This window comes from Saccopteryx bilineata, chromosome 2 (genome assembly GCF_036850765.1).
Source record: "Saccopteryx bilineata isolate mSacBil1 chromosome 2, mSacBil1_pri_phased_curated, whole genome shotgun sequence".
In the NCBI taxonomy this organism is placed as follows: domain Eukaryota; kingdom Metazoa; phylum Chordata; class Mammalia; order Chiroptera; family Emballonuridae; genus Saccopteryx; species Saccopteryx bilineata.
This window is the reverse complement of record NC_089491.1, coordinates 166,711,139-166,728,865: the sequence shown is the minus strand read 5'-3', so window position 1 is coordinate 166,728,865 and position 17,727 is coordinate 166,711,139. Positions and strand designations below refer to the sequence as shown.

Sequence of the window (17,727 nt, the reverse complement as noted above, 5' to 3'; positions counted from 1 at the left end):
TTGCCAATATCAACTAATGCTATACAAACTTTATCTGATAATCTACAACTATAGTTCTGGGTATACACGCAACAGAATGAGAGCTGTTGTCCATGCACAAGTACGCAAGCAGCTTTGTTCATCATAGTCGCGCACTGGAAACAACATAAATGTCTATAATGAATGGGGTGGATAAATTGTGAAATAGTAATTTAATAAATACCCTACAACAATAAAAAAAGAAAGTTCTGCTACCTAGACATAATGTTGACTAAGCCAGACATAAAAGAGTAAACACTACAAAAGTCAATTTACATAAAGTTTGAGCACAGATAAAATCAATCTATTATGATAATGGGTAGTGTTTGATAGGGGGTAGTATTGATTGGGAGAGTAGACAGAAGCTTTCTCGGGGTTATTTTTGAACTTGGTTGCATAATGATTAATCAAGCTATCCATATTTAATCTGTGATTTTAATGAAGTTAAATCAATGGGTACTATAATATAAATTTTAAAAAGTAATTTTTAAAAGATTAAAAAGTAATCAATAGCTATTATTAACAAGACAGGTAATAGCAAAGGTTGGAGAGGCTGTGGAGAAAAAGGAACCCTCATCCACTGTTGGTGGGAATGTAAAGTAGTACAACTATTATGGAAGAAAGTATGGTGGTTCCTCAAAAAACTGAAAATAGAACTACCTTATGACCCAGCAATCCCTCTACTGGGTATATACCCCAAAAACTCAGAAACATTGATACGTAAAGACACATGCAGCCCCATGTTCATTGCAGCATTGTTCACAGTGGCCAGGACATGGAAACAACCAAAAAGCCCGTCAATAGACGACTGGATAAAGAAGATGTGGCACATATACACTATGGAATACTACTCAGCCATAAGAAATGATGACATCGGATCATTTACAGCAAAATGGTGGGATCTTGATAACATTATACGAAGAGAAATAAGTAAATCAGAAAAAAACAGGAACTGCATTATTCCATACGTAGGTGGGACATAAAAGTGAAACTGAGAGTCATTGATAAGAGTGTGGTGGTTACAGGGGGAGGGGGGAAAGGGAGAGGGGAAAGGGGGAGGGGGAGGGGCACAAAGAAAACTAGATAGAAGACTTTGGGTGATGGGTATGCAACATAATTGAAAGACAAGATAACCTGGACTTGTTGATCTTTGAATATATGTATCCTGATTTATTGATGTTGCCCCATTAAAAAAATAAGATTATTAAAAATAAAAAATAAATAAAAAAAATAAAGTAATCAAGAGAAAAAATATGAGTGTTTAGTCTTCCTCCAGGGGAAGGGTCCTGCTTGGTTGACCATCTGTAAGCTCTCCTTTGTGGTGCAGGCTCTCGATAATGAGCAATGAAGTTCTAAAATCCTAAAGAACCCAGAAAGAAGAGAGAGTAATTGAAGTCTCAGAAAACATATTTTTAGGAGCTTAGAGAGTAGAGAGAATAAAGTTTTGTGGGGAACCCCAGAGAATAAGAGCTAAAGGTCTAAAAGAAGAACATGTTAAGATAATTAGATGAATACACACATTTTTGGTTTTCTAAATAAACTCCAGTGTTAAAGGTAGTCATTTACAGTTATTTTACACCATAGATTCTTCCTTTGAATAGAATCCTGTGGGAAAACTTGACCAGTGGGGATTGTGGAATTATTGAGGAGCTAATGAATGTGATTTCTGTATTTTAGAAATGCTAAGACCACAACTTGAAGAGCTTGAAGAGCAACTTCCTGTTTTTAAAAGGTGGTTCCTGTGTTGACCTTCAGCAAGTTAAGTGTGTGTTCTTCAGAGCCCTCATCTGTGAACCTGAGAGAACAGTGTCTGTTTCACCCCACCACAGCTCAGGTAAGATACTAGAATGGAATCAGACAGCGGCAGTGGAACTGCAGAGAGATTTGGGATGTAGGGCACCTGGGAGATGGTAATTTACTAAATGTGGAGAACAAAAACAAAAAGGTGAAAATTAGAGATAACAATTTCTGATTGGGAGCAAGAAAAATTATCATTTCATTCTCAGAAATATGAATAATATGAGTGATCAGGGGCTGAGATTATATGGAGCTAGAATGGGAGGGACTCATTACCTTCAAGTAGCATTAACACTACAATTTTGTACCTGATAAAAATCATAGATGTCTTCATGTCACATTATGGTAGTTGCAGAAATCTTTATATATCATCTACACTCATTATAACTTAAAATTCTAATAGTTAGTAGACTACCTCTAGATCCTGCTATTTATTGCATTAATAGACACATACTTCAGCATGTCACAATTTGTTTTTAATATTTTGATGAGTAAATTTCAATATAGTTGGTTTCCTGGGTAGCCCTCTTTTATTTTATGCATTTAAAAACATTACTCTTTGGGGGGATGGGGTGGGCAGGACTCACCAGATACTATAGGCTTCCAGGGCTCAAAAAAATTTACAATATTCTTATCAAGAACCTTGTAAGCCAAGATAAGAAGGTTGGATTTTATTTTAATTACAAAAGGAAGTCTCTATTCATTTAAAAGATTACTGTAACTCTACAGACTATGTACTAGTTACAAAAGTAAAGAGATACCTATATAATGAAAAATACCTGGAAGAACCCCCTTATGCACATAGCACTATCCAGGACACACAGCCATGACATGGCCCTGATGTGGCACACTAAGGAGGACAGGACATTGCCCACAAACTTCATACCTTTCCCGAACAGGGTTATTCTGATTTCAGTCATGACAAACAACCAGGGAAATCCAAACAGAAGGATATTGTCAAAACAACTGGCTTGAACATTTTTTTAAAAGTAAATATCATGAAAACAAAACAAAAAGCTGGAGAACTGCTTTATATTTTTAAAGAATAATGAGAAATGTCCACTAAAGGGAATGTGTGATCCTTGAATGGATCCAGAGTCCAAAAGAAAAGAAAAAAAGATATAAAACCATTTTGGAATAATTGGGGAATATTAGTGTGATAGTATTATCTAATATATAACCCAATTTTGGATTAGTGGATAATACTATCACACTAATATTAAATGTCATGAGTGACATGATTGTATTTGATTATACAGGAGAGTGTCTTTGTTCTTAAGAGATAAATGCTTAAGTACTCAAGGTCAAGAGTCATTATTTTTTCAAAAAAGAAAAAGAAAAGAAGAAAATGCATAAATACACACAGATACGTATGTGGATATATATAATGATCAAATTTTGTGACATTTGCATTATCTCTCTCATGTGTCTCTGTATGTGTGCACACACATACATGCCCTCAAATATATATGTACACACATATGTATATATACACATCAAAGAGAAAGCCAATGTCACAAAATTTAATAATTTAACTGGTAAACCTTGGTGCTGGAGCTATGATATTCATTTTAGTTTTCTTGAAGCTTTTCTGAGGTTCAAAATGTTTCAAAAAAAAGGGGGAGAGAAAACATAGGAGTTGAGTTCTTCCCTTTTTGTAGTCAAGAAAGAAAAAAAAAGGAAAGAAGAAGAGGCGAGGGGAAAAAATTGTTTTGTTACAACTAAAACGATTATTCTTGTGACTGGAAGGAGAACAGAATGAAAGTGGGGTGACCCATTGGCTGGAAGGCCACTGCATCAGAACTGACAAGAGAGGATGGTGGGTTAAATTATGCTGGAGGCAAGAGAGAAGGAAAGAATGGTCCCATTGAAAGTGTCTACTTTCTGAGGAGGCTTTGATGCCAACTACTGAAGATGAGAAAGAAAATGATGAGGACCAATGTTGAAGGAGAGAGAAGGGTGGAAACAGCCACTGCAGAGAGCAGGACAGTGGGCTGATCAGGTGCAGCTGGATAGTAGTACCTCACTATGGGCAAGGTGAGGGTAGAAACCAAGAGTTTATGGTAACACCAAAGTGCAAAGCTGTGTGGTTTTCTCCATCAACATTCAAGATCCAGAAATGATGGTTTTATAGGTAGGAGTGCAAAGAGCCTGGCGTGATGGGCCACTCCTGAGAAGAATTACATGAATGTAAGAGGGGCTGACATGAAGAAAAAAATTGAGACCAAGACGGACAAGACCAGATGTAAAGGAAACAACAGAGTAAAAGCTCTGGAAAGACAGGGTGCTGTGGTTCAAGAGGGAGGCATTTTAACATCATGCTCCAAAGGTGCAGCAAGTAATGATAAGAGTTAGCATGTGGCCAGAAGCAGGTGGCTGATGTGCAGCAGAGGTGAGGGGATGAGGAATGCGGATGGAAAGTTAGCCATACTCTTTTGCAATGTTTCTATTAGTAATAAAATTGTTCTTTGCACCCCAATGCTAGCATTGCCAGTGTCAGTCTCAAACAATGAATTGAATTGCACGCACTCATACCTCCAAAATAGCCGATGTCTAGGATGACAGTGTATGCTTTGCCTATAGCTGCTTAATATCTGGTGAGCTCAGATCAGTGCTCATTTATAAACATACACAGAACTGACACTTTGGATGAAATGTCAATACAATAAAATAATCACATAATTAACTACTGGGTCATATGTGGCTTACCTCCCCTCGGTCTCCAAGCATGGAGTCTGGGGGTTTGGGAAGTTGCTGTCCACTGATCACTTTCAGGATGAGCTGCTTTTTGGGGTTGGCGGGAAGTGGATCACCAGAGAAAGGGTTGAAAGTACCTAAGCCAAGTAAGCAAGTGTTAAAATTTAAGATTAGTAGCATGGAAACACACACACACACACACACACACACAGAGCTAAAGCTTGTAGAAGAAATAACAAATGCTAAGTTACTACAGTGTTTCTTAGAGCGAAGCAATGCTCTCTTAACTATCAGTGTGGCTTCTGCGTGAAGACAGTGCCAGCTGGCATTTCCATAGCAGTGGTTTTTTTTTTTTTTTTTTTTTATTTCTTTATTTTTACAGGGACAGAGAGAGAGTCAGAGAGAGGGACAGACAGGATCAAACAGGCAGGAACGGAGAGAGATGAGAAGCATCAATCATCAGTTTCTCGTTGCGCGTTGCGACTTCCTAGTTGTTCATTGATTGCTTTCTCACATGTGCCTTGACCGTGGGCCTTCAGCAGACCGAGCAATCCCCTGCTGGAGCCAGGGCCTTGGGTCCAAGCTGGTGAGCTCTTCACTCAAGCCAGATGAGCCCGCGCTCAAGCTGGCGACCTCGGGGTCTCGAACCTGGATCCTTCCGCATCCCAGTCCGACGCTCTAGCCACTGCGCCACCACCCGGTCAGGCCATAGCAGTGGTTTTTATTAGACTCCACGCTCCCCAAGGCAAAGGAATGGGCAATTTAAAGCAAGTGTCTGCAGTGCAATTATCAACTGTGGCATGAGGGAAAAAGGAACACTTTATCTGAATGGCAACAATACAGAGAAGGGGAACAGTTATGTCAGATCCAAATAATTTTCTAACCTAAACTATCCCGGCTATAGAGTGAATATAACAAACAGAAAAGATCTGAAATTAAATAGCAGAGAAAGAAGACATGCAAAGTAAAAAATCCTGAAGATACACCTGTCAACACATTTTTACCTGAAGTGTTAAAAATTCAATTTAAAAAATTTTAAGAGAATTTTAATAAGCAGAACCAAAAAAGTAAAAGAAAGCATATTTTTTATCTACTACCTTATCTTTTTTTCTTTTGTTTTTTTTTTGTTAGCCCTGTTTTGTAACTGGACCATACTGACAAAAGGGCCTGACAAAATTGGTTCAGGTGGTATTTTAATGTTGCCACCAGGTTTCCAACTCATACTCCCTAAGAAAGTTTCTGAAAGGGCTCAGCCCTAGAAGACAGTATAACTTATAAGTAATACCCATTGCTACCCCATCCCTCTTCACATGCATAACCTCAGGAGAGAACATTCTAGACATAGGATGACAAGAGTTTTAATTTACATTCCAACACCTGAACTTGTATCTCTTGTTTTTTTTAATTATGTTTCAAAATACGGGGCTATCACACTTCCAGAGAGCTCTCTCAGTAGAGGACACCTGGGTTCAGATACACGACTATGAAATGAACACATACCTTTGCACATTTGCTGGGGTTTGAGGACATAGCCACAGTTGCCATTTGTTTTAAATTTGGCTCGATTTAACTGCATGACTCGCCCTTCAGACTGGTAGTTCAGTGCCACTGTACAAGTTCAAAGTTTGAGAGAATTAGGAAAAACTAGACTCAAGACATACAGAGAAGCACGTCTTCCCAAGTTATACGCACCTAGCTGGCAGCCTGCATTCCAGTAGGGCAGAGGATTGAAGTTACTGGAGTCAATGCGGTAGGCGGAGGGATAGATCCTTGTGAGTTGCTTTTGGTTATAAATCATGAACTGCTCTGATTTCTGCTGAACCACCTGATGTGCTCTCGTTTCACTGAATGATAACACATTTCCTATGGTTCCTGGCAGTTTTTAATAAAGAAAGAAGAAAAATGAGAACTATAGGGGAAAAAAAAACAACAACAAAAAACGTCACTCACAAAAGACCATATAACATATCAGATTCTTAAACCAACAGTTAAAAGGGAGAGAAAGCTCCTGACCAAGAGAGACTCATATAATTTCATTCTTAGGCCTGTTTTGCCACTTTAAGGCCCAACTGAGCTATATTAAGATAACTGCATTTATTTCGAGCTCCTATGATTTCCCAAGGGTTCAGCCATCTTACTAATGTTTATCTGGCTAGTATGAACAGGGTGAGCAGGAAAACAATTTTAGGTGCCTACTTCAAATAGAATGTCTTTGCCAAAGATATGAGCAGATATGGATAAATAAAAACTATCTATGTAATTTAGTCCTAACAACAGGGAGACAGTCATTGAAGGAATTCATCTAGAGACACGTATTAACTCATAGCTCTCAGAAATAAAGAAAAAAATCCAAAATAAATATTAGTTTTCAAGTTAATTTGAATAGAATTATGGAACTAGTCAAAACCTGTTTGGGAGAATGAGTTCAAAAGAGCATTATAAAGAAATAAAGCTTAGAAACAAGATCATCTACCTACTCAGGTTTATAAACAATGGGGAAAAACTGGAGGTAAACAAACAGGAAGCTTATATTAAAATTTCCACTTGGACTATCATTAGGAGGACTCAATCCAGGGCCAAGAAAACTGCAAGTTTGAAGTTGTGATGGAGTAAACTTCCAAATGTTAATGTGCTACCCTGTTCCCCAAACCCATCTTTTGCACTGTGTCTACAATAACCCTACTACTTCTTCACTAAACATCCATACCCAATCCCAAAATGACCAACCATCTGTCTCCTGGGTCTGCTGGAAAAGGTTTAATCTAAATGAAGATCCAGACTTCTCCAGAGCCTCATTTTCATTCCAATGTGTACTGTGACTGCAGAGTATCTGAACCCAGACTGAGGGACATGGCCCATGAAAACAAGGAGTAGAGCTGTAGTCTAGCTGGGCCAGCTGGCCTGACTTATATCCAAACTGTGCATGTTTATTAGAGCACAGTCTCCCAGGGTCTCCATTGTCTTCAGGGCTGTACACCCTGAGAATAACTAGCAATTACACTTTAGACTTAGAACTAGGAATGGTCATAAATACAGGTGAGAGGCAAAGAAATGAGAGAGTTTTTAATCTGATGATGTGCCTCATATAAACTCTTTCCTTACCATATATATTTTATTGACATTAACTTGTTAACATAGTTCACATCTCAAATTCTAAAAAAGATCATTCTAAAAATGATCTTAGTTGAGAATTTTAATAGGAAACTTTGAACATGATAGGAGAAAATATTGTCTTTTTGAGAAGTCACATACAGATAATGTAGTACTGTAATCATCAGTACCACTCTTTGCTGTCTCTCCACATAAATATGCATACCACATTGTCATTAAGATGAATACTTGATGATTAGGCAAATATCAATTAATATATAAATAGAGTTGAGTTGCTTTGCATTAGAACAAGCCATACACTCATTATCTATTGTTCATTTTAAGGCTAAAAAACCCCCCATAAAAGACAAAAACAGCTGAAGTTCAAGAGCTAAATAGCACTCAATATTATTTTTTCATTAAGCTAATAGGATCATGATATTCTAAGGCATTTGTTAGAAATTATATTTCTGTAAACCAAATACCCCTTCAACTCCATTAAACCACTCCCTGAGTTTATTTTCTATTATGTACAGTGATTACAAGAATGTGCTGTTCACTTGTTGAGAATCCTATATCATGCTCTCACATGTGAAATAAATTTTAAAATTTTATAACTATCACCATAAGAAGAATAAATCAATATCAAAGGGAAAAAAATCTGCAAACAGAAAAACATACACTTGTGGAGATAGGGGGCAAAAAGAGATTTCAGGAAAAATCTTGGAGGTTTGTGAGGACATGAGACTTGCCCAATGCTGTTTTCCCTTGATTAGACTTGGAGAGAAAATGGGAGATTCTGATTTCCATTCAACTTCTACCATAATTGAGAGCAGACTGAAAAGCCACATGAGCATAGTTTACTTTTATAAACATTCACTAACTGAACGAAATAGAAATGAGAAGGGTAGTGAATAAAGGGGAAAAGAGCAACTCATAGGTAAGTATAGGGTAAGAACAGTTGTGACTAGCATTTTTCAGCTGAATAGATGGCAATTCATACAGGAAAAATCAGTGAGCCACTGCTTCTGAAATGTTTGTTCTTTTTTGTTAAAATCTCAATCTCTGGATGAAATTATTTTTGGCAAAATCCAAATTTCCAATGAGAAAATGCGGGGTTTTATTGTTCAAGCCAATTGACTTATTCTTTTATTTTTTGGTCATTCATACTGAGAATAGCCATCAAACCAGGTCAGGTCTCCATAATTCCAGTATTGGGGAAGACCTTTCTCTGACACTTTTGTTTTGTTTTTTTGTTTGTTTGTTTGTTTTCATTTTTCTGAAGCTGGAAACAGGGAGAGACAGTCAGACAGACTCCCGCATGAGCCCGAACTGGGATGCACCCGGCACGCCCACCATGGGGCGACGCTCTGCCCATCCTGGGCGTCGCCATGTTGCGACCAGAGCCACTCTAGCGCCTGAGGCAGAGGCCACAGAGCCATCCCCAGTGCCCGGGCCATCTTTGCTCCAATGGAGCCTTGGCTGTGGGAGGGGAAGAGAGAGACAGAGAGGAAAGCGCGGCGGAGGGGTGGAGAAGCAAATGGGCGCTTTTCCTGTGTGCCCTGGCCGGGAATTGAACCCGGGTCCTCCGCACGCTAGGCCGACGCTCTACCACTGAGCCAACTGGCCAGGGCCTCTGACACTTTTGTCTTTTTTATAATAAAATCCTCCTCTGCCCTATAGGAAACATCTCTGACTGATAGACGATCAAGCAACCACAGTAATCAACAGAGTCCTCCTTGTGAGCTCAAAGCTTTGTGCGGGCAGGCAGTTTCCTGAGGACTCAAGTTGGATAGTACCAAGTTCCAGAAATGTGTACTGATGATCTAACTAACAAAAAATTAATTAACTACTGACAAAGAAAAGTCAAGAATATTTATCCAGAAGAAAAAGCACTCAGTCCTTACCATTGTCCACAACGTCCTGGGCTGCCACAGAGTTTGTGTATACCACCAGATCAGAGAGCTCTCGGCACAGCTTCATGGTTTTTCTTCGGAGACCCAGCCTGTGAAACACACACCCAGGGACTCAGGACATTGGAGAGCTGGAAAAAGTCTGGGCCTTTGTTTACTCTGCCTTCCCTACATGCTTCTAATGAAGCCAGCATTAGAACCTAACTCTGTTTGATACGTACATGGATGAATGTTGAAAACATATTAAGTGAAAGGAGCCACACACAAAAGACCAAATATGATAGGATTCCATTTATATGTAATGTCCAAAAAGGCAAATCTACAGAGACAGAAAGTAGATTAGTTAGTGCCAGAGACTAGGGGAGAGAGAGATGGGAAGCAGCTACTAATGGTAGTTTTTTTTGTTTTTTGGGGTTTTTTTTGCTGTGATACAATGTTCTGGAATTAGAGAGTAATAATATAGACTTACTGATTCAATGAATATATTGAACACCTATTAAAGATATAGTGAACAGAGATGACGTCAGAGTAATGGCGGGGTAGTAAGAAATACCGATAAATCTCCCCCAAAACTCAACAAGATCTTTAAACAGAAACAGAAAAACCTATACTTGGAGCCTCCAGATGCTTCGCAATACACCCAAAGGTATGGTCGAGTGAAAAATTGGATAAATATATAACCAAACCCCTAAGGAAATAGGGAGTAAGAAATGCTCCGCCTTCCTCACTAACCTAAACAGGGCGGCTTTCTCTGGTAACTGTGAATATAGAAACTGAGGCGGGCAAAGGGGGTGAACAGATCCAGGCCGTGGCACAAACGGCCGAACCAGGCTGTGGCACGGTGATCCAAGTCAAGGAAAAACTGATCCTGTGGCAACCCGGGCAATACAAGCTAACACTTGCGCCAAACCCAAACAAAGAAAGACAAGGGGAGCAGCCATTTTACCCGGTCTCCTGGTCGGCGTGCGCGCAGTTAGCGGGCGAGAGATTTCTTCCTAGGCCCCGGGAGTGGGTGCCCGTGTTGCCCCACGGAGAGGCAGGGTCAGAGGCCTTTCTGTGGGCGGAGGGCAGAGTCTCTGGGCAGCCCCAGCGCCCTGGGAAAGCCACGCACGGGAGGGAGTGAGAACTAATTCCAACGGTGGAAATTTTCCGTGCTGCTGGGGGTTTCACTCAGAGGGAAACGCGGCCGGCCTCATATCCTGGATTCAGCGCGCAGATAGTGAATGAGAGATTCCTCCCAGTGCCTCAGCAGTGCGCGCCTGTGTTTTCGCACAGAGGGGCAGAGTCAGGGGCCTTTGTGTGGCCCAAAGCGGGATCTCGAGCCGCCCCAGCGCCTTGCAAAAGCCGAGCACAGGGACGGAGCGAGACTCAATTCCAACACTGCAACTTTTCCCTGCGGTTGGGGGTTTCACTCAGAGCGTGAGACTGCTGACCGGATATCCTGGTCTGTGCGCGCAGACAGTGAATGAGAGTTTCCTCCAAGCGCCCCGGAAGTGGGCGCCCGCCTGTGTTACCGGACAGAGTGGCAGAGCCAGAGGTCTTTGAGTGGGCGGAAAGCCCGCCTGATTATGCTAGCAGCTCTGACTGACTGAGCCTTACCCAGAGCCCTGTGCTGAGTGGAAATAGAGTGGGGAGTTGCCAGCTCTTTGAGCCTCTTACTATCCAGGCAGAGGCAGCAGCAACCCCATAGCTGGATTATCAGGCTACTAATTGAGGAAGGAAAGACTAGAAGAAAGACTCCAGGAACACGGACTCTCTCACTGTCGGAGACTATAAATGCTAATGAGCCTCGACTGCCAACGAGACTAAAGCACAATACATGACATTGCCATAGAGACTTATCAACTGCAAACCTCTACCTGAGCGTGCCAAAGGGGCAGAACCTGGGGTACAGAGTAACCGACCAGGAAGAGGGAGAGAAAAGAAAAAGCAAGAAGATAACCTCTCAAAATCAAGAACAATATGCAGACTTTATAACCTATCCCATTTTATTATATTTGTTCGTTTGATTCTCTTATCTTCATTCTTGATACTTTTTTTCCTCCTCCAATTTGGCTGATTAACTCTCTGCCGGTCTTACTCTCTCCTCTCCTTGAACTACACTACCCATAAGTGTTACATCTCCCATTATCTTTTCTCTTCATTTCTCTCTATGAGGGTTGCACTCCAAAACCCTTAACTCTCTCTCTCTCTCTCTCTCTCTCTCTCTCTCTCTCCTCTTTCTTCTTTTAGTGGTTCCCTCTTTTTTTCTCTCTCTCTCTTTCTTTTCTCCCTCTATATTAGTTTCTTCCTTTCTCCTTTACATCTCCTCTCATTCAAACCTCAATAACAAACAAATTATCTTAACTGGGACTCAAACTTATGTTTGTGGCATTTTGGGGGGTTTTTACTTCACCTTTTTAACTCACTAGCAGTGCTCCCATTCCTGGCTCTCCATATTATCTAGTTCTGGTTCCACTAAATACAATAGTAATTTTTTAATTTGTCCCCCCATTTTTCCGTTTTCCTCTTATTCCTCTCATCATAACTCTTAGACAACCAACACCTAAAAGCAAATCATTTTATTCTTGACCCAAATTTTTTCCTTATTTGCTTTTTGTGGGTCCATATGCTATTTTTTTTCCTTTTTTTTTCTTTTTTTTTGTTTTTGCCCCTTTATTACTTTTCTCCAATTCAGGCCCTCCATCACAGGCATTGTTTGTTATAATTCACAATACACCACAAGATTTTCTCAAGAAAGAGGGGAGAGGAGAGGAGAGGAAAAAAGGAGGGGGGGGGAATAATTTCCTTTTTTTAAAATTTTTATTTTATTTTATTTTTCTTTATTTCATTATTAATTTTTTTTAAAAAAACTCTTTTTGATTTTTAATTTTTATTATTTTTTTATTTTTTTTTACTTTTTATTCTTTATTAAATCTCATTAATACTATCAACAAAACCACCCTCAGATGCCATTAAGGAAGAGAAAATCGAATATCATGGATACAAAAGGAAGAGAGGTAACACAGCTAGATGAGGAAAAATCTATGGAGAAAAAATTTAATATATTGGAAACCTTGGAGCTAAATGACAGAGAATTCAAGATAGAAATCCTAAAAATACTCAGAGATATACAAGAAAACACAGAAAGGCAAATTAGGGAGCTCAGAAAACAACTCAATGAACACAAAGAATATATGTCCAAGGAAATTGAAACTATAAAAACAAATCAAACAGAGATGAAAAACTCAATTCACGAGCTGAAAAACGAAGTAACAAGCTTAGCTAATAGAACAGGTCAGATAGAAGAGAGGATTACTGAAATAGAAGACAAGCAACTTGAGGCACAACAGAGAGAAGAAGAAAGAGACTCAAAAATTTAAAAAAATGAGATAGCCCTACAAGAATTATCTGACTCCATCAAAAAGAATAACATAAGAATAATAGGTATATCAGAGGGAGAAGAGAGAGAAAATGGAATGGAGAACATACTTAAACAAATAATAGATGAGAACTTCCCAAGCCTGTGGAAAGAACTAAAGCCTCAAGTTCAAGAAGCAAACAGAACTCCAAGTTTTCTTAACCCCAACAAACCTACTCCAAGGCATATCATAATGAAATTGACACAAACCAACAGCAAAGAAAAAATTCTCAAGGCAGCCATGGAAAAGAAGAATACAACATATAAAGGAAGGCCCATTAGATTATCATCAGATTTCTCAGCAGAAATTCTACAAGCTAGAAGAGAGTGGACCCCAATATTTAAAGTCCTGAAAGAGAGGAACTTTCAGCCATGAATACTATACCCATCAAAGCTATCCTTCAAATATGAAGGAGAAATAAAAACATTCACAGATACAGAAAAGATGAGGGAATTTATCATCAGAAAACCCCCACTCCAGGAATTACTAAAGGGGGTTCTCCAATCAGATACAAAGAACAAAAAAAAAACAGAGCCACAAGTAAAAGCTCCAAGAAGAACACAATAAAACCAAATTAAAACTGTGACAACAACAAAAAGAAAGAGGGCGAGAAGATGGAGATTAACAGTAGCAAAGGACGATGGAGTGCAAAAGTACTCAAAATAGTTCACTACAATGAACAGAGTAGGGGCCCTTTTCATTACTCAAAGGTAACCACCATTGAAAAAACCACCACAGAAGCACATGAGATAAAAAAGATAGCAACAGAGGAAAGATGTATGGAATACAACCAAATAAAAACAAAAGATAGAAAAACGAAAGAGAAGGATCAAACAAGACACAAAACTAACAGAAAGCAAGATATAAAATGGCAATAGGGAACTCACAAGTATCAATAATTACACTAAATGTAAACAGATTAAACTCACCAATAAAAAGGTACAGAGTAGCAGAATGGATTAAAAAAGAAAATCCAACTGTATGCTGCCTACAGGAAACTCATCTAAGTAACAAGGATAGAAACAAAATCAAAGTGAAATGCTGGAAAACAATACTCCAAGCAAATAACATCCAAAAAAAAGCAGGTGTAGCAATACTCATATCGGATAATGCTGACTACAAGACAGGAAAAGTACTCAGAGACAAAAATGGCCATTTCATAATGGCTAAGGGGACACTGAATCAAGAAGACATAACAATTCTTAATATATATGCACCAAACCAAGGAACACCAAAATATATAAGACAGCTACTTATTGATCTTAAAACAAAAACTGACAAAAACACAATCATACTAGGAGACCTCAATACACCGCTGACGGCTCTAGATCGGTCATCCAAACAGAGAATCAACAAAGACATAGTGGCCTTAAACAAAACACTAGAGCACCTGGATATGATAGACATCTACAGGACATTTCATTTCAAACTGACTGAGTATATATTTTTCTCCAGTGTACATGGATCATTCTCAAGAATTGACCATATGTTGGGCCACAAAAACAACATCAGCAAATTCAGAAAAATCGAAGTTGTACCAAGCATATTTTCTGATCATAAAGCCTTGAAACTAGATTTCAACTGCAAAAAAGAGGAAAAGAATCCCACAAAAATGTGGAAACTAAACAATATACTTTTAAAAAATGAATGGGTCAAAGAAGAAAGAAGTGCAGAGATCAAAAGATATATACAGACTAATGAAAATGACAATACGACATATCAAAATCTATGGGATGCAGCAAAAGCAGTGATAAGAGGGAAGTTCATATCACTTCAGGCATATATGAACAAACAAGAGACAGCCCAAGTGAACCACTTAACTTCCCACCTTAAGGAACTAGAAAAAGAAGAACAAAGACAACCCAAAACCAGCCGAAGAAAGGAGATAATAAAAATCAGAGCAGAAATAAATAAATTAGAGAACAGAAAAACTATAGAAAAAATTAATAGAAGAAGGAGCTGGTTCTTTGAAAAGATCAACAAAACTGACAAACCCTTAGCAAGACTTACCAAGGAAAAAAGAGAAAGAACTCATATAAACAAAATCCAAAATGAAGGAGGAGAAATCACCACGGACACTGTAGATATACAAAGAATTATTGTAAAATACTATGAAAAACTTTATGCCACTAAATTCAACAACCTAGAAGAAATGGATAAATTCCTAGAAAAATACAACCTTCCTAGACTGAGTCAAGAAGAAGCAGAAAACCTAAACAGACCTATCAGTAGAGAAGAAATAGAAAAAACCATTAAAAACCTCCCCAAAAATAAAAGTCCAGGACCTGACGGCTATACCAGTGAATTTTATCAAACATTCAAAGAAGACTTGGTTCCTATTCTACTCAAAGTCTTCCAAAAAATTGAAGAAGAAGCAATACTTCCAAACACATTTTATGAGGCCAACATAACCCTCATACCAAAACCAGGCAAGGATGGCACAAAAAAAGAAAACTACAGACCAATATCTCTAATGAATACAGATGCTAAAATACTAAACAAAATACTAGCAAATCGAATACAACAACATATTAAAAAAATAATACATCAGGATCAAGTGGGATTCATCCCAGAACTCAAGGATGGTTCAACATACGTAAAACGGTTAACATAATACACCATATCAACACAACAAAGAACAAAACCACATGATCTTATCAATAGACGCAGAAAAGGCTTTCGATAAAATACAACACAATTTTATGTTTAAGACTCTCAACAAAATGGGTATAGAAGGAAAATATCTCAACATGATAAAGGCCATATATGATAAACCATCAGCTAACATCATATTAAATGGCACTAAACTGAATGCTTTCCACCTTAAATCAGGAACAAGACAGGGTTGTCCACTCTCTCCACTCTTATTTAATGTGGTACTAGAGGTTCTAGCCAGAGCAATCAGACAAGACAAAGAAATAAAAGGCATCCATATCGGAAAAGAAGAAGTAAAGGTATCACTTTTTGCAGATGATATGATCCTATACATCGAAAACCCCAAAGAATCCACAAAAAGACTACTAGAAACAATAAGCCAATACAGTAAGGTCGCAGGATACAAAATTAACATACAGAAGTCAATAGCCTTTCTATATGCCAACAATGAAACAACTGAGAAGGAACTCAAAAGAATAATCCCTTTCACGATTGCAACAAAAAAAATAAAATACTTAGGAATAAACATAACAAAGAATGTAAAGGACTTATATAATGAAAACTATAAACCATTGTGAAGAGAAATCGAAAAAGATATAATGAGATGGAAGAATATACCTTGTTCTTGGCTAGGAAGAATAAATATAATCAAGATGGCTATATTACCCAAAGCAATATACAAATTTAATGCAATTCCCATAAAAATTCCAATGACGTTTTTTAAAGAAATAGAGAAAAAAATCGTCAGATTTATATGGAACTATAAAAAACCCCGAATAGCCAAAGCAATCCTAAAGAAAAAGAATGAAGCTGGGGGCATTACAATACCTGACTTTAAACTCTATTATAGGGCCACGACAATCAAAACAGCATGGTATTGGCAGAAAAATAGACACTCAGACCAATGCAACAGAATAGAAAGTCCAGAAATAAAACCACATATATATAGTCAAATAATTTTTGATAAAGGGGCCAAGAACACACAATGGAGAAAAGAAAACCTCTTCAATAAATGGTGCTGGGAAAACTGGAAAGCCACATGCAAAAGAATGAAATTGGACTACAGTCTCTCCCCCTGTACAAAAATTAACTCAAAATGGATCAAAGATCTAAACATAAGACCTGAAACAATTAAGTACATAGAAGAAGACATAGGTACTCAACTCATGGACCTGGGTTTTAAAGAGCATTTTATGAATTTGACTCCACAGGCAAGAGAAGTGAAGGCAAAAATTAATGAATGGGACTACATCAGACTAAGAAGTTTTTGCTCAGCAAGAGAAACTGATAACAAAATAAACAGAAAGCCAACTAAATGCGAAATGATATTTTCTAACAACAGCTCAGATAAGGGCCTAATATCCAAAATATACAAAGAACTCATAAAACTCAACAACAAACAAACAAACAATCCAATAAGAAAATGGGAAGAGGATATGAATAGACACTTCTCCCAGGAAGAAATACAAATGGCCAACAGATATATGAAAAGATGCTCATCTTCTTTAGTTATTAGAGAAATGCAAATCAAAACGGCAATGAGATACCACCTCACACCTGTTCGATTAGCTGTTATTAGCAAGACAGGTAATAGCAAATGTTGGAGAGGCTGTGGAGAAAAAAAACCCTCATACACTGTTGGTGGGAATGTAAAGTAGTACAACCATTATGGAAGAAAGTATGGTGGTTCCTCAAGAAACTGAAAATAGAACTACCTTATGACCCAGCAATCCCTCTACTGGGTATATATCCCAAAAACTCAGAAACATTGATACGTAAAGACACATGCAGCCCCATGTTTATTGCAGCATTGTTCACAGTGGCCAGGACATGGAAACAACCAAAAAACCCATCAATAGATGACTGGATAAAGAAGATGTGGCACATATACACTATGGAATACTACTCAGCCATAAGAAATGATGACATCGAAACATTTACAGCAAAATGGTGGGATCTTGATAACATGATACGAAGCGAAATAAGTAAATCAGAAAAAACCAGGAACTGTATTATTCCATACGTAGGTGGGACATAAAAGTGAAACTAAGAGACATTGATAAGAGTGTGGTGGTTATGGGGGGGAGGGGGGAATGGGAGAGGGAAAGGGGATGGGGAGGGGCACAAAGAAAACAAGATAGAAGGTGACAGAGGAC

General features: G+C 38.4%; 1 protein-coding gene across 5 annotated transcripts in view; it reads right to left on the bottom strand.

Annotated features, from left to right (window-relative positions):
- The window catches only part of PLCH1 (phospholipase C eta 1), a 371,189-nt gene that overhangs the window by 63,342 nt on the left and 290,120 nt on the right, over nucleotides 1–17,727 (bottom strand). For all 5 annotated transcript variants that reach the window (XR_010729158.1, XM_066258338.1, XM_066258341.1 and 2 more), the window contains exons 15-18: nucleotides 9,510–9,607; nucleotides 6,205–6,384; nucleotides 6,013–6,120; nucleotides 4,525–4,649 (exon numbers count right to left, since the gene is read on the bottom strand). Coding sequence is in view for 4 of the 5 variants with exons in the window: in XM_066258338.1 (XP_066114435.1) it covers nucleotides 4,525–4,649; nucleotides 6,013–6,120; nucleotides 6,205–6,384; nucleotides 9,510–9,607 (511 nt within the window). In the remaining variant the exon portion in view is untranslated. The remainder of the gene's footprint in view (nucleotides 1–4,524; nucleotides 4,650–6,012; nucleotides 6,121–6,204; nucleotides 6,385–9,509; nucleotides 9,608–17,727) is intronic.